The sequence below is a fragment of the Protopterus annectens genome, chromosome 5.part0 (assembly GCF_019279795.1).
Source record: "Protopterus annectens isolate FY-2018-M chromosome 5.part0, PAN1.0, whole genome shotgun sequence".
Lineage (NCBI taxonomy): Eukaryota > Metazoa > Chordata > Ceratodontiformes > Protopteridae > Protopterus > Protopterus annectens.
Window position 1 is genome coordinate 751,340,260 of NC_056735.1, and position 18,882 is coordinate 751,359,141.

Consider the following 18,882-nt stretch of genomic DNA (forward strand, 5'->3'; position numbering starts at 1 on the left):
AAGCACTGGCACAATTGGAGTAACTGTCTACTAAAAGCCCTTGAAGTAGGAGATGCAAGTTCTCTGGTACCCTCCCATTCAATGACCTGTTTACACTGTTGCATTTGCTGATACTGAAACTGAACATAAACAATGTATTAAGCAGCACATAGAACTGATTACACTCATACAGGTCTCCCATCCTGCTCGTAAATTATCATACCCTACTGTTTATGCATCTACGTTTTTTTTAAATTAATGCCAGCACAATCTGTTTTGAAGAAGTTTTAAATGAGAAAAGACTGGCCCAATTATTATTGAAAATTTTCAAGCCATCTCAGCAATCTGACCAAAAAAGAGCAGTAAAAAGTCTTAGTATCGTTTTACGGTATTTTCAGTACTAAGCCACATAGTCCATTCGAAATCTACAGCAAATGAGAAACTGTACGGGGGAGTTTCAATGCCATTCGCGTTCTGCATTAATTTCTAATTTCAAGTTTGCATACAATCTCCTTATAACAAAAAATGAAAGCACATTCAGTTTGTAATCTAAATTATGAGAGAATGCAAATGAACCTGGGCCTAGCAGGCGCAGCACAAGTCCTTATGCAAACAATGGAACAGACTCCAATCTCAGACTCCACAAGATTTCACTGGTATCCACAAACTTAATGAAATACGTTTCTGACAAAATACTAGCTTTCCTGTATAATCTACATTAAAAAAGTCCCCCATGGTTATAGCATCCCAACATCAGAAGCCATAACAAGACATGTCTGACACAACCTGAGCCTAGAAATCTTGTGGGATTTGGAAGCACGGCGACGTCTGCCCTGAAGGAGTGGATCCAAGCTAAACCCGTTTAGCCATCTTACACACAAGACACACTGGCTCTGATGCCGCAAGAAATGGAGATGCAAGAGTCCTTCAACGCAATCTTCACAAAAACAGTTCTGTACAACTAAAACAACGCTTTCGACTACTGTATTAGCAGTCAACTCACTTTGCAAATAAAGATGATGCATGCAAAACCATTACTGATTCAATTTTCCTTTTATATGCCTTTATGGTAGCGGATCATACAGACTCACAAACCGATCCAAAACGCTGACCTTCTGAAAAAACGAGTTGCAGTTTTTACTAGTGTACAAAGCAAAACTCGGTAAAATACACAATTACAAACAAATCAACAAAAGCACACATACCTGCAACAAGATAAATTCCCGGAAAAAAGCTTGCCAACAAAGTAATTAAACTACTTTAACAGTGGTTGGCAAAGCTGAACATCACTCATTTGACAAACGTAAGAAAGCTCGCCCTGGTTGAGTTTCTCATGTGTCAATCTAATTAAGCCCGCCTTTAGGATTCGCAAATAGGCCAGCGGTAACACTGTGGCAACACCGTGGTAGATATTCTATAAAAACTGTGCGTCTTGATGCATTATTGATTAGGTACGCCTACATGTCTGTTCTGAAAGTTGATTGGGAATTGTTAGTATCACTCTTAGTTCACTCGGCAACCGTCTGCGGTTTTGGAGTTCATGCCGTAACTTGGCATGTCCGGAAGTTAAAAAAATGACCTCGTCACCTCTTTACACTGTTCCTTTGGCATAATTTTTGAATGTGAAAGCGAATGTTTATTGTAATTTGAAAGTTGGGGTTATTGTGCTATAGTCAGTATTCAGTTTTATTTATTTAAATGGCCAGTAGAACACAAGAGCGGTCATTTTATTTTTTTTGAGTGTAGTGTTTGTGCCATACTATAGATGTAGCAGATTAGTTAATAGCTCTCGATCTGTTGCATTATCTCCTAATGTTTAATACTTTAGATTTTTTTTTAGTTATCCCTAACGAAAGAAACCAGTTTTCTCTCACGCTTTATGCCTTATGTGGGGAACTGAGTTAACTGTATGTCGATGGAAAGTGTGCGGTGGGCGTTCCGGTATGGTGCCTGGTCCCCGACAAGAGTTGAGTGGCTGCTGGCAGCTCGTTGTGTACAACCAGAAGAAAAGGATAGAATTGGCCAGTTCATTTATACCAAAGATGCGAAAGCTGCCATGGTAAAACTCAACTGCTCATTTTTAAGTTTGCTGTCGTAAACACTACCCATAACGAATTAAATGCATTTCTCACACTGATTAGCAATCCTACTTCTCAACCTCTTGGAGCAAGAAAATCTGGGCAAAACCTAAAATGTCGGGGCGGGGGAAACCCAAACTAGGGACAGATTAATGTTGCTGTTATAAAGTTAGAAAATTGTTAGAATGATTAAATTTGTGTTACAAAGCATTTTCTGACGAATATGAAGCTTGAAACTTAAACGTATGTCATGGGATTTGCTAGACGACTACAGTTTTTGTGATCAACAGACCAAAACTATGAGGTGAAAATCTGGATAGTTGCGACGCATGTCAGATTGCTGGCTATAGCAGGCTAGTTACCACCGCATGAAGTGTAGAAAGAAGAGATACTTTAACAAACTTGGTGTTTACAGTCATTTTGTACAGGTGGTGGGATTTCTTTATCCTAGAACTCTGAAGTGACAGATTTATCGAGAAAACAGTGGCGTTGTGAGAAAGTAGTAGCATAATTCTGAACTGTCCCTGGCATACCTCTCAACTTGTTAGTGTAAGAAGTCTGGACAAAGCCTGACAAAATGGGTGGAAAAAGGGCCAACATAGGGACAAGTTTTAAATATTGCTCTTATAAACTTAAAACGTTGTTGGAGTAACAGAGTTTATGTTAAGGTACATTTTCTGAAGGATTTGAAGTCTGAAACTCAAATGTCTGCATTTATGTAGTGACTTCAATCTTCAGATCATCCCAGTGACTTCTCAGAAACCACACATTTTATGAGGAATAGACCAAAAATATGAGGCAAAAATCTGGACAGTTGGTTTTGCTATGTATTTTTGCATTGTCAGTCTTTTTTCTTGGTAGAGGATTGCAGTTTACCAGTAATACCAGCATTGTTGTAGAACAGTACCACCCCAGTCTGTCTTTACAGGAGTGGTTGTGACTTGTGTGGTTGACATGCCAAATGGCCGTGATGTTGTTGTATGCAAACTATGCATGGTTGACTGCCATGCAGATTTGACATTGGCATCATGCATGCATTTGTAGTTGATTGACAGATAATACAGATATTGAAATCACTGCTGTACACATGGGTTCTTCCAGAGACCGATGTTATTACTTTGCATTGGTCCACATTGCACAGAGCCAACAGGCCACTTAGGGTTAGTGTTCGGCTTAGGCTTTACCCTAAACATTATTGTTAGGGTAGGCCTAACCCTAGCTTTGTAAAATGTGGACCAAGGCAAAGTGATAACATCTGTCTCCTGCGGAACCCCGATAGAGATGATCAGTAAGAAATGCCTATGTTGTTAAACAGTAAATTACTAAATATCAGGATAAATCGGAAACAGCTGAGTGCTATGCATGCTACATGATGACCTTCTGTCTTGATGCATAAATCTGTATTAATAAACAGCTTGTTGCTAACATCATGCGTCCCCTCTTCCATTAGTAGTAGGGCTTTGTATTACAACACTACCCCACTGACATTTCTGCGCAGAAATGGGCATGGTGAACGTGACTGACATGGCAAGGGCATATGACATGCCATGTTAATCATGCATGATTGACAAGCCATGCATATTTGTCATTGTGAATATTCATTGTGTGGTCATACTGCGCCATTCTTGTCAATGTTCATTCTGTCTGATGGAGTTCTTTTCTTTTTTAGTCCATTTCTTAAAAAATCTCTGGCCATCTAGAGGTTACGGTTCCCTGCTTAAATTGCCACAGATTTTAGCAAATACTACTTAAATCTTTCCCTGATAACCCAGTTATTCATTACACTCACTTTCTGTAGTGTAGTAGAAATTGCTTTTACAGGGGGACAAGCCCCCCTGCACCCCTATACTTCTGCTGCTTAAATATACCAACTCTGGGATGACACTAGTTTTGAGGAAAATGGTAAAGTAATACACCAACCACAGTACGGCTTTGCTTTACAGCACTCCCAGGCATAATTTACAGTTTGGAATATATTGTTTGACTTTTACAATATTACAGTTTTAACTGTACTATTTTGAATTTTAAACTTTATTGTTTCAAATATATTGCATTACATATTCACGCATTGTAATATATTTTGCATTCAAGTCAGTTACAGCAGCGCACACATTTAACTATTTTGAATGAAGATGAACAATTGAATGTTTTGAATATTCATATGGTGGACGGAGATCTTCTTATGTTTATTCACATGTACTGAAGCAATAAACGTCATGCGCAGGGTGTTGGGCGATCCTTACTACTGTGCATCTGGTGGGGTAATGTTCTAATACAAAGCCAGTAGTAGTTCCAGTTCCAGTGCTGTTTCTTTATCATTATTGAATTGTAGTGACTCTTTGAACTAACGTACTGAATACCCGATGAATGTTCATCATGAGGCTGGTGAAGACGTCACCATGAATATTCATCTGTTATTCGAACACGCCACTGGGTGTTGATTGGTGGATGGGGTTTAGTGCATCTGGATACGGATGATGGGTGGGGTTTAGGCAGGACCCATCAAATGGTGGATGTTTCATTTTTGGATAGAACCATTAGAAGTGTTTGGGATAGCCTGTATGATCTTCTAATGTGTAGGCAGATCGATTTTGAACTTTATTCCTACCTATGTGTTGAACATCCCCTGGTTCCCTTAATTAAAGGCTTGCCTAAGATACACAAGTCTTTGACATCTCCCCCTATGAGACCGATTGTATCTAGCAGTGGCTTGGTGACTGAGACTGTGTCGATTTACGTCGAGTATAAGCTAGCTAGGTCCATTAGTCAAAATGATTCCTACTATATTAAAAGACACTCTTCAACTTTTGGATGATATTGAGATCTACAATAGTAATTCTCTCAACCCGAAATGTATCTTGGTTACTTTAGATGTTAAGAACTTGTTTACCTCTATCCCCAATGATTTTAGCTTAGAAGCCATTAGAGAGATTCTCACTGACTGTGACTGCATATCCAATGAAGAAACTATGCTTATTACTACTCTTCTTGATATGGTATTGACTAATAACATCTTTATTTTCAATGGGCAAATGTATCTGCAGTGTTGGGGTGTCGCCATGGGCACCACTTGTGCGAACTCCTACGCTAATCTTGCCATGTCTCACTGGGAGAAGGCTTTTCTATTTGACCGTCCTGGATTTCTGAATCTCTCTCTCTATAGACGTTTTGTCAACGACATCCTATTTTTATGGAGAGGTGATGAATTGAGCTTAAATAACTTTGTTGTATATTTAAACTCTACTACTCATTTCCTTGAGTTTAGTATGACCTCTTCTTGCATCTCTGTAGATTTTCTAGATGTTACCATAGATCAAGACCCTGCTGGACTATTAACTACTAGACTGTATCGAAAACCCTGTTGGACAAATGTTTTATTGCATTTTAACAGTATGCACTCTAGAATGATTATTTCAAACATAGTTAAGGGCCAATACCTTAGATTGAAGAGAATCTGCAGAGATCCGTTAGACCTAACATTACAGTTAGATGAGCTAGACGAGCTATTTTTGCAGAGAGGTTATAAGGGATCCATTTTGGTAAATATTAGAGAAGAAGTAATGGGGATGAGGATTCCTTCAATAAGGACTCAGATAAACTGTAATAATGACAATAGACTTCACTTTGTGACTACTTATACAGGTGATATCGGTCGTGTAGTGGAAATAGTGAAACATAATTGGCATGCTTTGCTACTGGACCCAGCCACTGCCAGATTGATAGGGAATTTCCCGCGTTTCACGTATAGAAATAATAATCTGAAATGCATTTTATGTAAGGATGTAATGGGGTGTTCTGCTAGGAACCAGGAGTTGGATAGGGATTTGACCCCTGGAACTTTTCCATATAAGCGCTGTAGGATGTGCAGTGTTATCACTACTACACAGAACTTTGATTATCCTGTCTTAAAGTTTAAGTTTGTCCCTAGGTTTGTTGCCACTTGTAATATTGTAAACCTTGTCTAGCTTGCTTCTTGTGATTGCTGTGCCTGCTTTTATGTAGGCAAGACTATAAGAGTTAGGATTTATAACCATCTATATGATATCAGGAATCAGAATCAACAAAATGCATTAGCTAAGTACATAGTTAGTTTCAGTACTCATAAGTTTAGCTTTAGAGTCTTACAACTAGTGCCCATTAACATGAGAGGGGGCAAATTGCTCATATTTTTCCAGGGCTCAACAATCATGTTAGTTTAAAACCAGCCCTGGAAGCACGGCCTTTGAAATAAAATAAAAATATAACAGCATTGAATGGAACCATAAAATAGAAGAAAATATGAAATAGTTGGCTATAGTGGAATTGAAATAACACCATAAAATAACACCATAAAGTAAACAACGTAAATATAGACTATATTATACTATGTTACAATGGTGTATAGACTTCTTTGTTGTTGTTTTTGTTATTATTTTATTTCATTTGATTTTATTTTGTGCTTATCTATTTATATGATGCACATTTTGATATATTTTATATTTATATATTGCTTCATGTTTTTGATAATGTTGCTTCTATATGTGTGCACCTACGTATATGTTTCTTTCGTTTGTGTAACATGAAATGTGCTTTAAACATCTCTAGTCAGTATTTGCTCTACTGCCTAAAGGGTTAATTAATTAATTAATTAATTAGAACTATGCAAATTTGATTGGCCGTCATTATTTTAAACTTGTTTAAATTAAACTGACTGTTTTTCTTTGAGATCTGATGAAGCATGTTTTTTCATGTGAAAGCGCTTATCCATTGATTGTACAATAAATTTGTTTATATATTTTTAAGCCTGGTGGTCCTGCCTTGGATTGTTTTTGGATTTTTGGTATTTTCTTGACTTGGACCTTTGGGTAGCAGGATACATTTTTGCTTTATTGACTCTTTGAACTAACGTACTGAATACCCGATGAATGTTCATCATGACGCTGGTGAAGACGTCATCATGAATATTTATCTGTTATTCGAACATGCCACTGGGTGTTAAATGGTGGGTGGGATTTAGGCAGGACTTGGTCTTGTGCATCTGGGTACAGGCGGTGGGTGGGGTGTAGGCAAGACATGGTACTGCGCATCTGTTTACGTACTGTTCTCGATCAATACCACTTAATTTTCGTAGAGAATTTTTGCAATATTTAACAATTATTCCTAGTTTTGGACCTTTTCCCTGATTTATGAGCAAAGAAGTTGAGAGCTATGAGTATTGTGGTCAAAGGTGAGGAATCCATAACTCTATAAGACAGAGTAAGGCATTTCTTAATGTGGGCAAAATGAATTGGTCAGGCTTTATCACCATCTTTCCCAGTAATGAGGAAAATGGGTAGAATTTTAGGTGATGCAAGTAGCCATTATTTGATGTAAGAAAGTGTACTTTAGTTGCATTTTGCAGAAGGCTACACCTGAATGTAGTGTGAAATATCTGGCACCAAATCTGTAAGAAGCATCCTTTGACTTTCATGATGTTTGACTAAATGTATTGTGTAGTGTTCCATTAGACACGGTATTAGTGTTTTTCAATGTAAGGTCTTACTTTCCTCTCAAACCACAAGTCTCTGTCATTTGTACAGACTTTGCCTATTCAGTGTTTATAGCCTGACAATAGTAAAACAGTTTTCCGTACTAAGTTCACCTACCAGATTAAGACAAGACAGTATTGGCGCATATGTATGGCTTCTGTAGCTGTCCATGTCTTCAGCTGCTCTTTGTTGCACATATATTTTCCTTTAAATTTAGTTGACTATCCTGATATAGTTCTCTCCCCCACCAAAAAAGTAATGGTGTTGTTAAATTTGGTATATTGTCTCATATTCCTTACCATTAAACAGTTACCATTATGAATGCTATGTTGCTGTTTCCGAACATGCTGTAGTTCTACAGATAATTTTGTCAGTATAATTATAAGAAAAGTATGCTATAAAATAGGTTCATCAACTGAGAAACTTGTATATCTTCACACATTTATGCCTAGACATTTCTGGACTTCATTAACACAAACTCCCTGGACCAATTAGTCGTCATTCCAGCCATAGAAGATAAAATCCTGGACTAATGGAACCTCTTCTTTGGTCAAATCCGACCTCAAGTCAGTCGCATTTACCATAGCCTTTGACCATCACATGTCTATAATAGTGAGGAAATAATTCAGTGTTGTGCAACTTATAAACAAAGGTATAGGTTCATAGGTAGGTACTATGCTATCGGCCCTGGGGCCTATACAAGCCCAGCCAAAAAGGTACCCTGGCTTTTGCCACCCAATAAAATTATTTTCCTGTGCCACTGTCAAGCAGAGCCACAGAAGTGATCCCCGGGGTGAATTTCCTATTTCCCATCCAATCATCAAGATTTTTCTTGGAGTGCTAATGAGGAGCTTTGTTTGCTATAGATAGGTAGTTTATTCCAGAGTATGGGAAGTCTCTGGGACAGGAATCTATCCCTCCGGCATGTTCTGTTTATTGTGCTGACAAGGTTTAGGTCCCTAGAGCGTGTAGCTCAGAGGGATTGGGGTTTCTTTAAGTGGAGCATGTCCAATAGCTCTGGGTTTGACATAGCTTTGTATGTTAGGCAGAGATCACCTCTGAGCAGGCGATATGCGACAGAGTAAAGCTGGAGTTATTTGAGACGGTCTGTGTAGGGCATCTGTTTGAGGCCGGTAATCCTCTTTGTGAGGTATTTCTGCGGCCTTTGCAGTTGCTGTAGATGTCTTGTGAGGTACATACCAAAAGGGGCGTTGTACTCTATAATGAGTCTGAGTGATGAGTAGAGGGGAACAATGACCTCTTTTTTTTTTTTCTGGATGAGAAACATTTTGAGATGAGGTGTGCCACGTAGAAGGATTTCCAGACTACTTTGGCGATGTGATTATCAAAGGAGAGACTACTGTCCACCTGTGTCCCAAGGTCTCTTATCACACTTCCTGTTTTAAGTATACTACCGCCTATGTTGTAGTTCATGGGTACACAGTTTTTACCAAAGGGGATGACAGTGCACTTTTGACACTCAGCTTGAGGCCATGGCTTTGACACCAGGCATCTGTCTCAGTGAGGCCCTTTTCTAGGATGTCCACATCGTTAAATGCTTCGATTATGGCTCCTAGTTTGCAGTTAGCCAAAGACCTTCTGTGTTAGCCTGTACTTCAGAGAAGTAGATACCAAACAGGAGAGGATCCAGGACTGAACCATGTGGTACTTTACTTGTCACTGGTCTGAAGTCAGATTTGGAGTCTGCTACTTTCACAGTGTGGGTTCTGTCAATGAGCCAGTTGGCAACCCATCTTGTGACATACCTAGTTTAGTGAGTTTATCTATAATTCCAGAGTGGGGGTGGTGTCACGTAGGTCCAAGGAAGTCATTGTTCTACTGTATTTAGAAATTCATCAGAGCTATCATTGAGTACATTGCCCTCTTTAGTATGTAACTAGCCAGGCATATCCAACAATTGTATTGTCCACAGAGGTTACTCACTAAAAGAATATAGGGTGTAAGTAACCAGTCCTATGCAGGCAACTTCAAGTCCCTATCCCTGTATTCTGTGTCCTACAGGAGGTTGAGTGGAGATCTATACATGGCATACAAGGCATTGTCAGACCCCCACTCTGATAGCGCTCCTGCATATCCGCAAAGTAAACAGCACCATAATTACTATTCTAAAGACTTAAACCTTGCCTGTGATATAAATATAACGTGCTGGAGAGACAAGTATATAGCCTAGAAACTACCCCTTCTGTGGAACAGGCTCCCCATCCATGTGAAGCAAAGTTCCCCTCTAACCCACTTGAAGTGTAACTTGAACGATTGGATAACCCAACTGAAGTGGAATTTGGACAATTGGATGGGGAACAGGAAATTCATCACTGGTTTGTCACCTATGTCTCTAATGGACACAGGCAGCCTGTAAATGGTTCATCTCCCAGACCCTGCTTGTAAATGTTTCACCTCCCAAGCCACTGCTTACACTTAGTAAGGGTAACAGAATTTGTCAGAGATTTGGGATGCATGGCTAGGCTTGTGGGCATTAGCCAAGTACACACCTATGAACCTATAAGACTTTGAGTCTGAAGCATACTCCAATACCTCAGAATTCAGAGACAATGTGAAGGCTAGTCTTTTAAAACAGAGTAATGACCTAGCTGAATTCATCTATTCCACCTCAGTTTTGTCACTGCTGTTGCAGATTCCTTTACTGCCAAATTTTGTGCATGTGTAAATAGTTGCAAATAAATATCTCATCCCCACAGAAAGAAATACAATGACAAATTAAAGAAAATAAACCACTGTGGGGGAATCCTAATATAAACAGGTTCTATATTTAAAGGGGAAAAATTCATTGCATGCACAAATAAATCTGTCAAAAAGCAAAAATGCTTCTGCTAAACTATATGAGAACTCCAGAGCCTGATCATATCAACCAAGGTAAGAAAAGAGATAAAAATAGCCACCATGGCAAAAGATAACCACAAAGCCTTCCTTAACTATGCTAAGAATTTCAGAAACTGTGTCCAGCACCGTGCAGAGTTTACATTAAATGATATCCCAGAGTAGGAACCAGAAGATGTAGTCAATCTGCTAGTGTACAAATTCAACTCTAACTTCACCCCACACTAATATTTTCAGATCAATACTCTCATCTACCTGTTCCTCAAATCTTCTCAAAACAGGTTATCAAGGTAATATCCAAGTTGAAGAACACTGTGTCTATGAGACTGTATAACATTTACTTGCTTATATTTTATTGACCAGGTTAGTCCCATTAGGCCAATTGGTTCTTTTTAGGGGAGACCTTGGGTGGTATTCAAACTGACCTGGGGAAATTTGGCCAGTGCACTGAGGGTACTTCCCCTATGCCTTTCAATAAGTGCCATGGGGTCTTTTACATCCATTTGAGCTACCACCAACTCGGGCAGATAGGCCCTCTGTTTAATGCCTCATCCAGAATTCAGCAACCACCAATATGCTTTACTGTAATGCAAGTATTGGAAAATTAACCCAGCTACCTGGTGTGGAAATACAACTACAACTTTCTACACCAAAAGCAAGTATGCTACCTTTTCATCTACTGAGACTGCTTAACATAGCACAACTCCTACTGTTTAGCCGGAAACATAATTGTTAGACCGTCTCCCCCCTTCAGAGGTTATTTGACATTAGGCTTAAAACAGGCTTTGTGGTGAGTGAATGGAGAACAGCAACAGTCATTCCCTTGTACACCGGTGGCACTACAACAGACCTGGGTAATTATAGACTCATAATCTTGAGCATTCTTATCTGTAAGGCTATAGAAAGGATCATTATAGAATTAAATAATAGGGATATAGGTAATCTACAGACTCCTGACCCAAACCAGTTTGGATTCATGAAGGGGAGCTCCTGTCAACTTAACATGGATGACTTCAAAAAAACTACTGATGCAAAGAATGAGAGCATATCGGTGCACACTGCATATGTGTACCTCACAAAGGTGTTTAGCCTCTTCCCAAACACTGGCATCTTGAATAAAACTCTTAGTGTTAACCCTTATGTAACTCCTTGGATAGCAGAGTGGCTTATAAGTAGAGGACAAGAAGTAAGGGTAGGTGGCTGTACTTCCTCCAAAACACCTGTCACTAGTGGAGTTCCCAGGGTTCAGTCCTTGGGCTACTTCTCTTTGGCAGTTATTGCTCAGTGTGAAACTAATGTTAAGGGCTTGTGGCTGACCAAGCCTGCAGATAACTGCAAACTTGGTGCCATCTTAAACTACCTAGAGGACACCAGAATCCTACAAGAGTGCTTGTTCCAAACAAATAATATGAGTCAAAAACCCATGGCCTAAAACTAAATGCTAAGAAATGTAGGATCGGACCCTTTGGTAAGCATGACTCGTTTGTAACCGTCCCAATGACAACATTCATCTGAAAATAGATCCATAGTTAGAAATCTGGGAACTTGTGCAATGAATGAACTATCCTTTGATTGTCATGCATCCTCTATTCTACCAGACCAGAAAATCAGCAAAACATCTTCATTTAGGACTCTGAGATCAAAATAGTGGCAGAAATTAAGAGTATGCTTAAAAGACCAGGATAAATTCCAGCAGAAGGAAGTAGTAGAAGTTTGGCTTATTTATTTGTTAACCAGGTGCATAATTGTATCTGTCTGAGTGGGCAGTTTTCAGCTGTGTCTTAGAAATTAGAAAATCGTATAATAAAACATTCACAAAATAGAGTATTCATTTAGAATAGTTTTGAGTCTGGAATAAAATGTTGAGTGGTTGCATGAAGTGATACAAAAGTGGAAAATTTAATCTCATGTTACTTCTGTCATGTCACAGCAACTATTACATTTATTTATCCTAAAGTTAAGGGAGTATAACCTTGAAGGTTTTAGTTATGTTACACAGGCACACAGCACACTCAGCAGTTTAAGCCTACCACCTCACATAGCACAAGGAGTTACAAAGCTATGAACGCTGAGCCGATAAGACAGGAATCTAGCCAACCACAATTTTAATTATAGATGACATCATTGAACAACATACAGATATACCTCCTGCCAGGCTGTATAAGGAAAGTGTGACTGTTAGTTGCTTATCTGGTGCCAAGATCTGTCAGATAACACACGCACTCAAATTCCTGAACCACAAGTACCAGTATGATTCTATCATAGTACATGTGGGTGTCATTGACTTCAGGTATATCTCCCTTGACTATGTGAACAGAGTGATATAATGGAGCTCTCAAACTGTGTCCCAGGCAGGCATGGCCCTAACATTGAGCAGCATTCTACCTTTTTCAGGGATGACACCACAATATGAGCAAAAAATAATTGACTTCTGTAATAGCCTAAGTTTTTGGTGTCATTTGGAGGGAGGTTCAATATGTCAGCCTGGGAGGTTATGATTGACAGACCATGTTGCTTCACAAGGGATGGCCTACATCTGTCCAATGTAGGGTTTCATTTATTAGCAAAGACAATTTTCATTGCCATAGTGCCTTTTTTGGGCAATGCCAGCCTGAGAAACCTACCAACATAACGAAGCATGCAAAAGAAAATATGTAGGCTCTACTGGTCAATGCTAAGAGCTTACTCCCTGCAAGCCTTCTTCACCCTGGAGAATGCAGACATCTGAGTAGTGATTGAGACATGGTTTAAAATGGTGAGCATGCTGGCTGTGCAGAGCTATAATGACTTCCACATGTTTAGACCAGCTACTGCGCAGGATGGAAAAAATATGAAGGTGTTTCAGTCTTCATCCAGAAGAGACTCACGTCAAGGCTGGTAAAGCAATGTGATACACTGTAGCTTCTTCATGTCAAGAGTAGGTCTTGTACCATATATTAGCAATAGAACTTCCTCTATAACCCAAAAAAGCATCAACAACACTTATCTACAGGAAGTAGAATTATTCAGTATTAAACCCAATACCATTTCCTAGGTAAGCTAAGCAACCCAGCTATAGAATGGGAAACCTATACCACCACTAATGCACTAACATAGAGTTTCCTGGACTTTGTCAGTACAAATGCCCTGGAACAGTTAGAGTACCTACTAGGAGGAATAACAGCTTGGATCTTGTCCTCACTAATATGGAAGCATCTTGCACCATCTCTTGTGTATTTTCATTACTTGTAAGGTTTGGCCAAAAAACCATCTACTTTTAAAATAAAATTGAAACTGGAGACCCCCTCCATCCAAGGTACCTTCCTTAGTGTTACATTGGCAAGCTTCAAATCCCCACCAAACCTAGTTAACTCTGCTGAATATGCAGAAACATACACCATCAGACTATACCAGCATGTAAACAATTGCATAAATGCAGCTATACCCTGTAGAAACAAGTGCAGGGCAAACTTTAGCAACAGTCCCCTTTAGAATCATAATAGCAGCAAGAGTAACAGTAAAAGGAAGAGTTTTGACTAAAGGTAAGAAGATTTTTTTCCCAGAATGATACAGCCTTCATTACTGAAATAAATAATTCAAAGGCTTAATAAAATCTACCAAAGCCAAGTTTGAGGCTAAAATAGCCACCCAAGCCAAAGACAATCACAATATCTTTTTTGGTTATTTTCTAAATCTCAGACGCACAATGAAGTAATGTGCTGAGCTGATTGAGAATGATGTTACCTACACTAAGGCTGAAGATATAGCTAACTTACTAGCCAATAAATTCAACTCGCACTTTACCCAATCTCCTGTCCTATCTCACAAGATATACCCAAAACTGACTTGCCTACAGTTATCACATAAGACCAAGTCCCAAAAGTACTATCAGAAGCTAAGAGTACTGCATAGGTGGGTCTTGACAATATTCCAGGATGCATCTTAAGTAGCACGAAGCATGATTTCAGCCACCCCCATGATTTTAGCTTCCATACAGGTTTTGTATCAAGTGAATGGAGAACAGCTAAAATCATTCCCCTGCATAAGGGAGGACCTTGCACAGACCCAAGCAATTACAGACCGACTTATATGCAAAGCCATGAAAAAATTTATCGTGAAACTAATTATTAAGGAGATAGGGAACCTCCAAACACTGGACCCATCTCAGTTTGGATTCATCAAGGGCAGGTCATGTTACTCAACCTGGTGGATTGTTTTTGTAAAAGTCACCAAAGCAATGGTTGAAGGTAAAACAGTATACGTCACATGCCTTGATTTCGCCAAGGCTTTTGACACAATCCCTTACTCAAGCATAGTAGAAAAGCTAAATAAACAGGAAATAAACCCCCATATGTCAGCCGTTGCCAGCTGGCTCACTGATAGGACACAGGAGATCAAAATATGGGGAATTTACCTCTACAAAGAGACCAGTCACTAGTGGAATCCCCCCAGAGTTCTATGCTCGTACCTCTCCAGTTTGGTATCTACTTCTCTGAAGTAAAACCCAGTACCAAATGGCCCTGGCTGACTTAAGTTTGCAGAAGATTTTAAGCTAGGAGCAATTACTAAATGTCTGAATGACTTGGCCATCCTGCAGGACGATTTGTACCCCCCTCCCCCAAAATGGTGGCAGAATCATGGGCTGAAAATAAAGGCCAGAAAATGCATTACTCTGTCCTTTGAAAATTATGACATTGACTGTATGCCCCTGAAAGTTGACCTAGTTGTTCAGGAGTTGGGAATTCTTGTTGGCAGTGTTGTAAGAAACACCTTCTATATTGCACAGCTTATAAACATCAGGACAGCAACTAGTTCTAGAAATGTCATTGCCCCCTTTTACTCAGACCTCGTTAGACCAATCATTTAATGTACTGTCCCCTTTGGAATGTATCTGTCCAGACACATGCAACAACTGCAACACCCAAAAGATAGTTTACCAAAAGGATACAAGGCCTAGACAGTATGTCCTACGTAGACCATCTCAATGTCCTGAAAGAATACTCTGTATACTACAGACTGCCAAGAGATGACCTGTGACTGGCATACAAGGCATCCTCCAACCCATTACCAATAGATTTACTGCATATCAACAAACTAAATAGCATCAGAAATACTCAGTCTAGGGATCTAAATCTCTTCTGTAACATCAACATAATGGTTTGGAGGGACAGGTATATCTTGCAGAAGATACTGCTGCTGTAGAACAGAGACCCCATCAATAGAACTGTTAACAGGTTCATAGTTACTAGTATTACTGTAAAAGTCCAAACAGCATCACCCCTTTACAGCACAATACAGCATCAGCAAGCAGCATTTACCTACTGTGTGTAACCCACAACAACCACAACCTTCAGCAGCAAAAGCAGTATTGACTATGTGCTAAGACTAAACAATGCAAGCTAACTAAACTAAAGCTTTCCAGTCAGCTCTCAGCTCCTTGTCCCTCTAACCTCTACTACTACTCTACACTCAGCTGCATCTCTTGTAGCACAAGCAATCTGGAAAAAAAAAGCTGGAAATTTATTGGGGGCAAAAGGCCAAACAACAGGACACATTTTAAACATTGCTTGTATAATGATTGAAAGTTGCTAGAAGAATAAAATGCTGCGTTACCACCATACATTTCACTGCGCCTATACTACCCAAATCATCAGTTGTGTTGTGAAAGAGGAAGAGACTGACTTTTTTATTTAGTGAATTCAGTTCTCACCATAGCACAGCTGTCAACTCTTTAGCACAAAAAGACGGAATAAAGCCAATAATGGGTGACTACAACCACCAAACATTCAGTGAATTCAGTTCTCACCATACCTCTCAACCTCTTAGCAACAGCCAACCAAAACCATATAATAACATTTCAGGCAACAAGGACACACAAACAAAACACATGCAGACACATTGAGAATAGAGGAAGGTAAAAGGAAAATCCTGCAATATTTTTACAAAAATGGTGGTGGGGGAATTCAGGCTCTCTTGCCACTTGGGCCCCAAGGTACAGGGTTCAAGCCTTATTCTCATTTCACAACACACACACACACCACACACACACCTATGGTCCCATCTTCCGCCTCCCGCGTTCGAATAATCCGCCCTCGCCCCTCACTCAAACTCCTCTACCTGGTGTCCTATCTTCCATTCCGCTCGAATAACCTGTCTTAAGTTCCCGCCTCAAACAGCGATGTCATATCCACATAAGACAAAAGTTCATCCCTATACATACTCAACTGCAACTTAGATTTATGGATGGGAAGCAGAAAACAATTACCCCAGGCTGCCCCTTGTACTACTGATGGACAGAGGCAGCTTGTAAATGCTTTATCCCATACATGGGACCCCTCAAATTATCTATGGTATGATCCTAGTTATTCTCATTAGGTGTAACATGTAATTGTAGACCATGTGATGGGTAAGGCCAATCTGTAACCAATTGTGATAGGTTATTTTGAGCATAAAAAGTTTTCAAAAACAATCCACTAGGTTGAGTAACATGACCTGCCCTTGATGAATCCAAATTGAGATGGGTCCAATGTTTTGAGGTTCCCCATCTCCTTACTGATTAGTTTTAGCCAGACTTAAAATGGCCCGCAAGGGCAACTAGCCTAGTATTTGCCTATGAACCTATAAATCCTAGGACCTAGGCCTGGTATGTGATAATAGCATTGTGAACATCGGTGTGATCCACACTAAATATCCAATCCTGAAACTATTGTGACATGTTGAAAGAAGTGTAGAAGACCTCAATATGAAATAATTTCGTGAATGCTTTTGCAGTGATCCTCTGATATGTAAAGTGTTCACTTTTGATAAGTTTTGGTTATTTTGTCAGTTTCCCTCTGGAAAGGACAGTTTACTTAATCTCGGTAGTTCTTTGAGCTCAATACATTTGTAAATATTTATTTCAGATTATTTGAGCTAAATTTGCAATTTTTTAGGTTCATTGGTATATACCAGGCTAATGACTACTGGGGACTTTATAAACCTAGCCAAGCATCTGAAATGTATTCCACAAATTTATGTGCCTTAGAGGTAATTTTAAGGAGTATATACAAGTTAGGACAAGATTTACAGGCTTCCTGTGTACATTACAGACATAGGTGTTAAACCTGGGTGCATTTGCAATTTACCATCCACTGGTCCAGGTTTCTATTGAATGAGGTTACAGAAGAGCTCTGTTTTGCAGGGATGGGAGGCCTATTCCAGTGAAGGGGAATTCTGGGAGTCACATACATGTTCCTCCAACATGCCCTATTTATGTAGCAGGCAAACTTTAAATCCCTAGATTGAGTAATTCTGATACTGTTTATTTCGTGGATATCCTAAGGGTCCATCAGAGTGGGATCCAAGGATGCCTTGTATGCCAGGCATAGACCATATCTCAATCTGTAAGAAACAGAGTATGACAATAGGGCTTTCAGGCAATCTACATTGGACATGCTGTCTATGCTCTGTATTCTTTTTGTGAAGAATGTCTATGGACATTCCAGTTGTTGTATGTTTCTTTGTCAGGTATATACTGAAGAGGGCGTTGCACTCAGTGATGAGCATGATGAAGGTCTAATACAGTGGAATGATGACTTCTTTGTACCCAGATGTCATGCCCTTGTCTATAAGATGAATGATATAGAATGATTTCCTTATTGTTACAGCCTTAAACACTGTTGGTCGAAAGCCAGGTTACAACCTACATTATGTAGAGTCTTGCCTCCAGTGACATTCGGTAATTGCATCTCTCATATACTGCATCTTTTCTGTAAGGACTAGTTGGTTGTCAGAGAACATGGGACAATTCCTACATTGTCTCAGGATGCCCTTATTTACCAAACTGGTGGTGGCGAAACTGGGAAAGTGCCCATCTATGGTGTCAGGACTTTTTTGGTAAACTACAAAGAGGTGATACTGCAAGGGTTTACAGCAGGATGACATGAGTACAGTGAAGTTAGAAACTACAGCTAGACTATATATGACTGAATTTGTGTAGCAGCGCTCCTCAGTGTGCAAACAAGTTGTTCTATGTGCAGAAGGGTACTAGGTAAAGTTGTAGGTAAAAATTTTTAGGAAACGTTTCTCAATGCCTATATCTATACAAAGCACTGTTAAACACTGCTGTGTGAATTTATAGACTCCGAGAAAAGTGACCACACCAACTAAAAAGCCCTCATTTTAAGCCTTACTGTGAGTTTCCCATCTCAGACAGACCAGGGTATCTTTCTACTGTGACTAGAATTGTAGTCCCAGTCTTATTAATGTAAAAAAAGAAAATACTTTAGTTAGCCAAAGTGGAAGGGTAGCAAAAACAAATCAAACAACTAGCTACAACAATTAATTATAAGGTGATTTTAAGGCAGGCAAGACTGCAGTGAGCAACACAAGCACATTAGCAACATCTAGACCAGTGAAAAGTAAATATCATTTGTATTGATAACATGCAGAAAATGCAATAAATAATTTGAAAATACAACAGCAGTTTTCAGAAATAATATAAT

The 18,882-nt window shown here is 39.4% G+C and overlaps 1 protein-coding gene across 2 annotated transcripts in view; it reads left to right on the forward strand.

The window, feature by feature from the left end:
* Positions 1–1,526: 1,526 nt before the first annotated feature.
* Positions 1,527–18,882, forward strand: part of AASDHPPT (aminoadipate-semialdehyde dehydrogenase-phosphopantetheinyl transferase) — an 871,134-nt gene continuing 853,778 nt past the window's right edge. For both annotated transcript variants that reach the window (XM_044072600.1, XM_044072601.1), the window contains exon 1: positions 1,527–2,038. In XM_044072600.1, the coding sequence (XP_043928535.1) occupies positions 1,889–2,038 (150 nt within the window). In that variant the 5' untranslated portion in view covers positions 1,527–1,888. The remainder of the gene's footprint in view (positions 2,039–18,882) is intronic.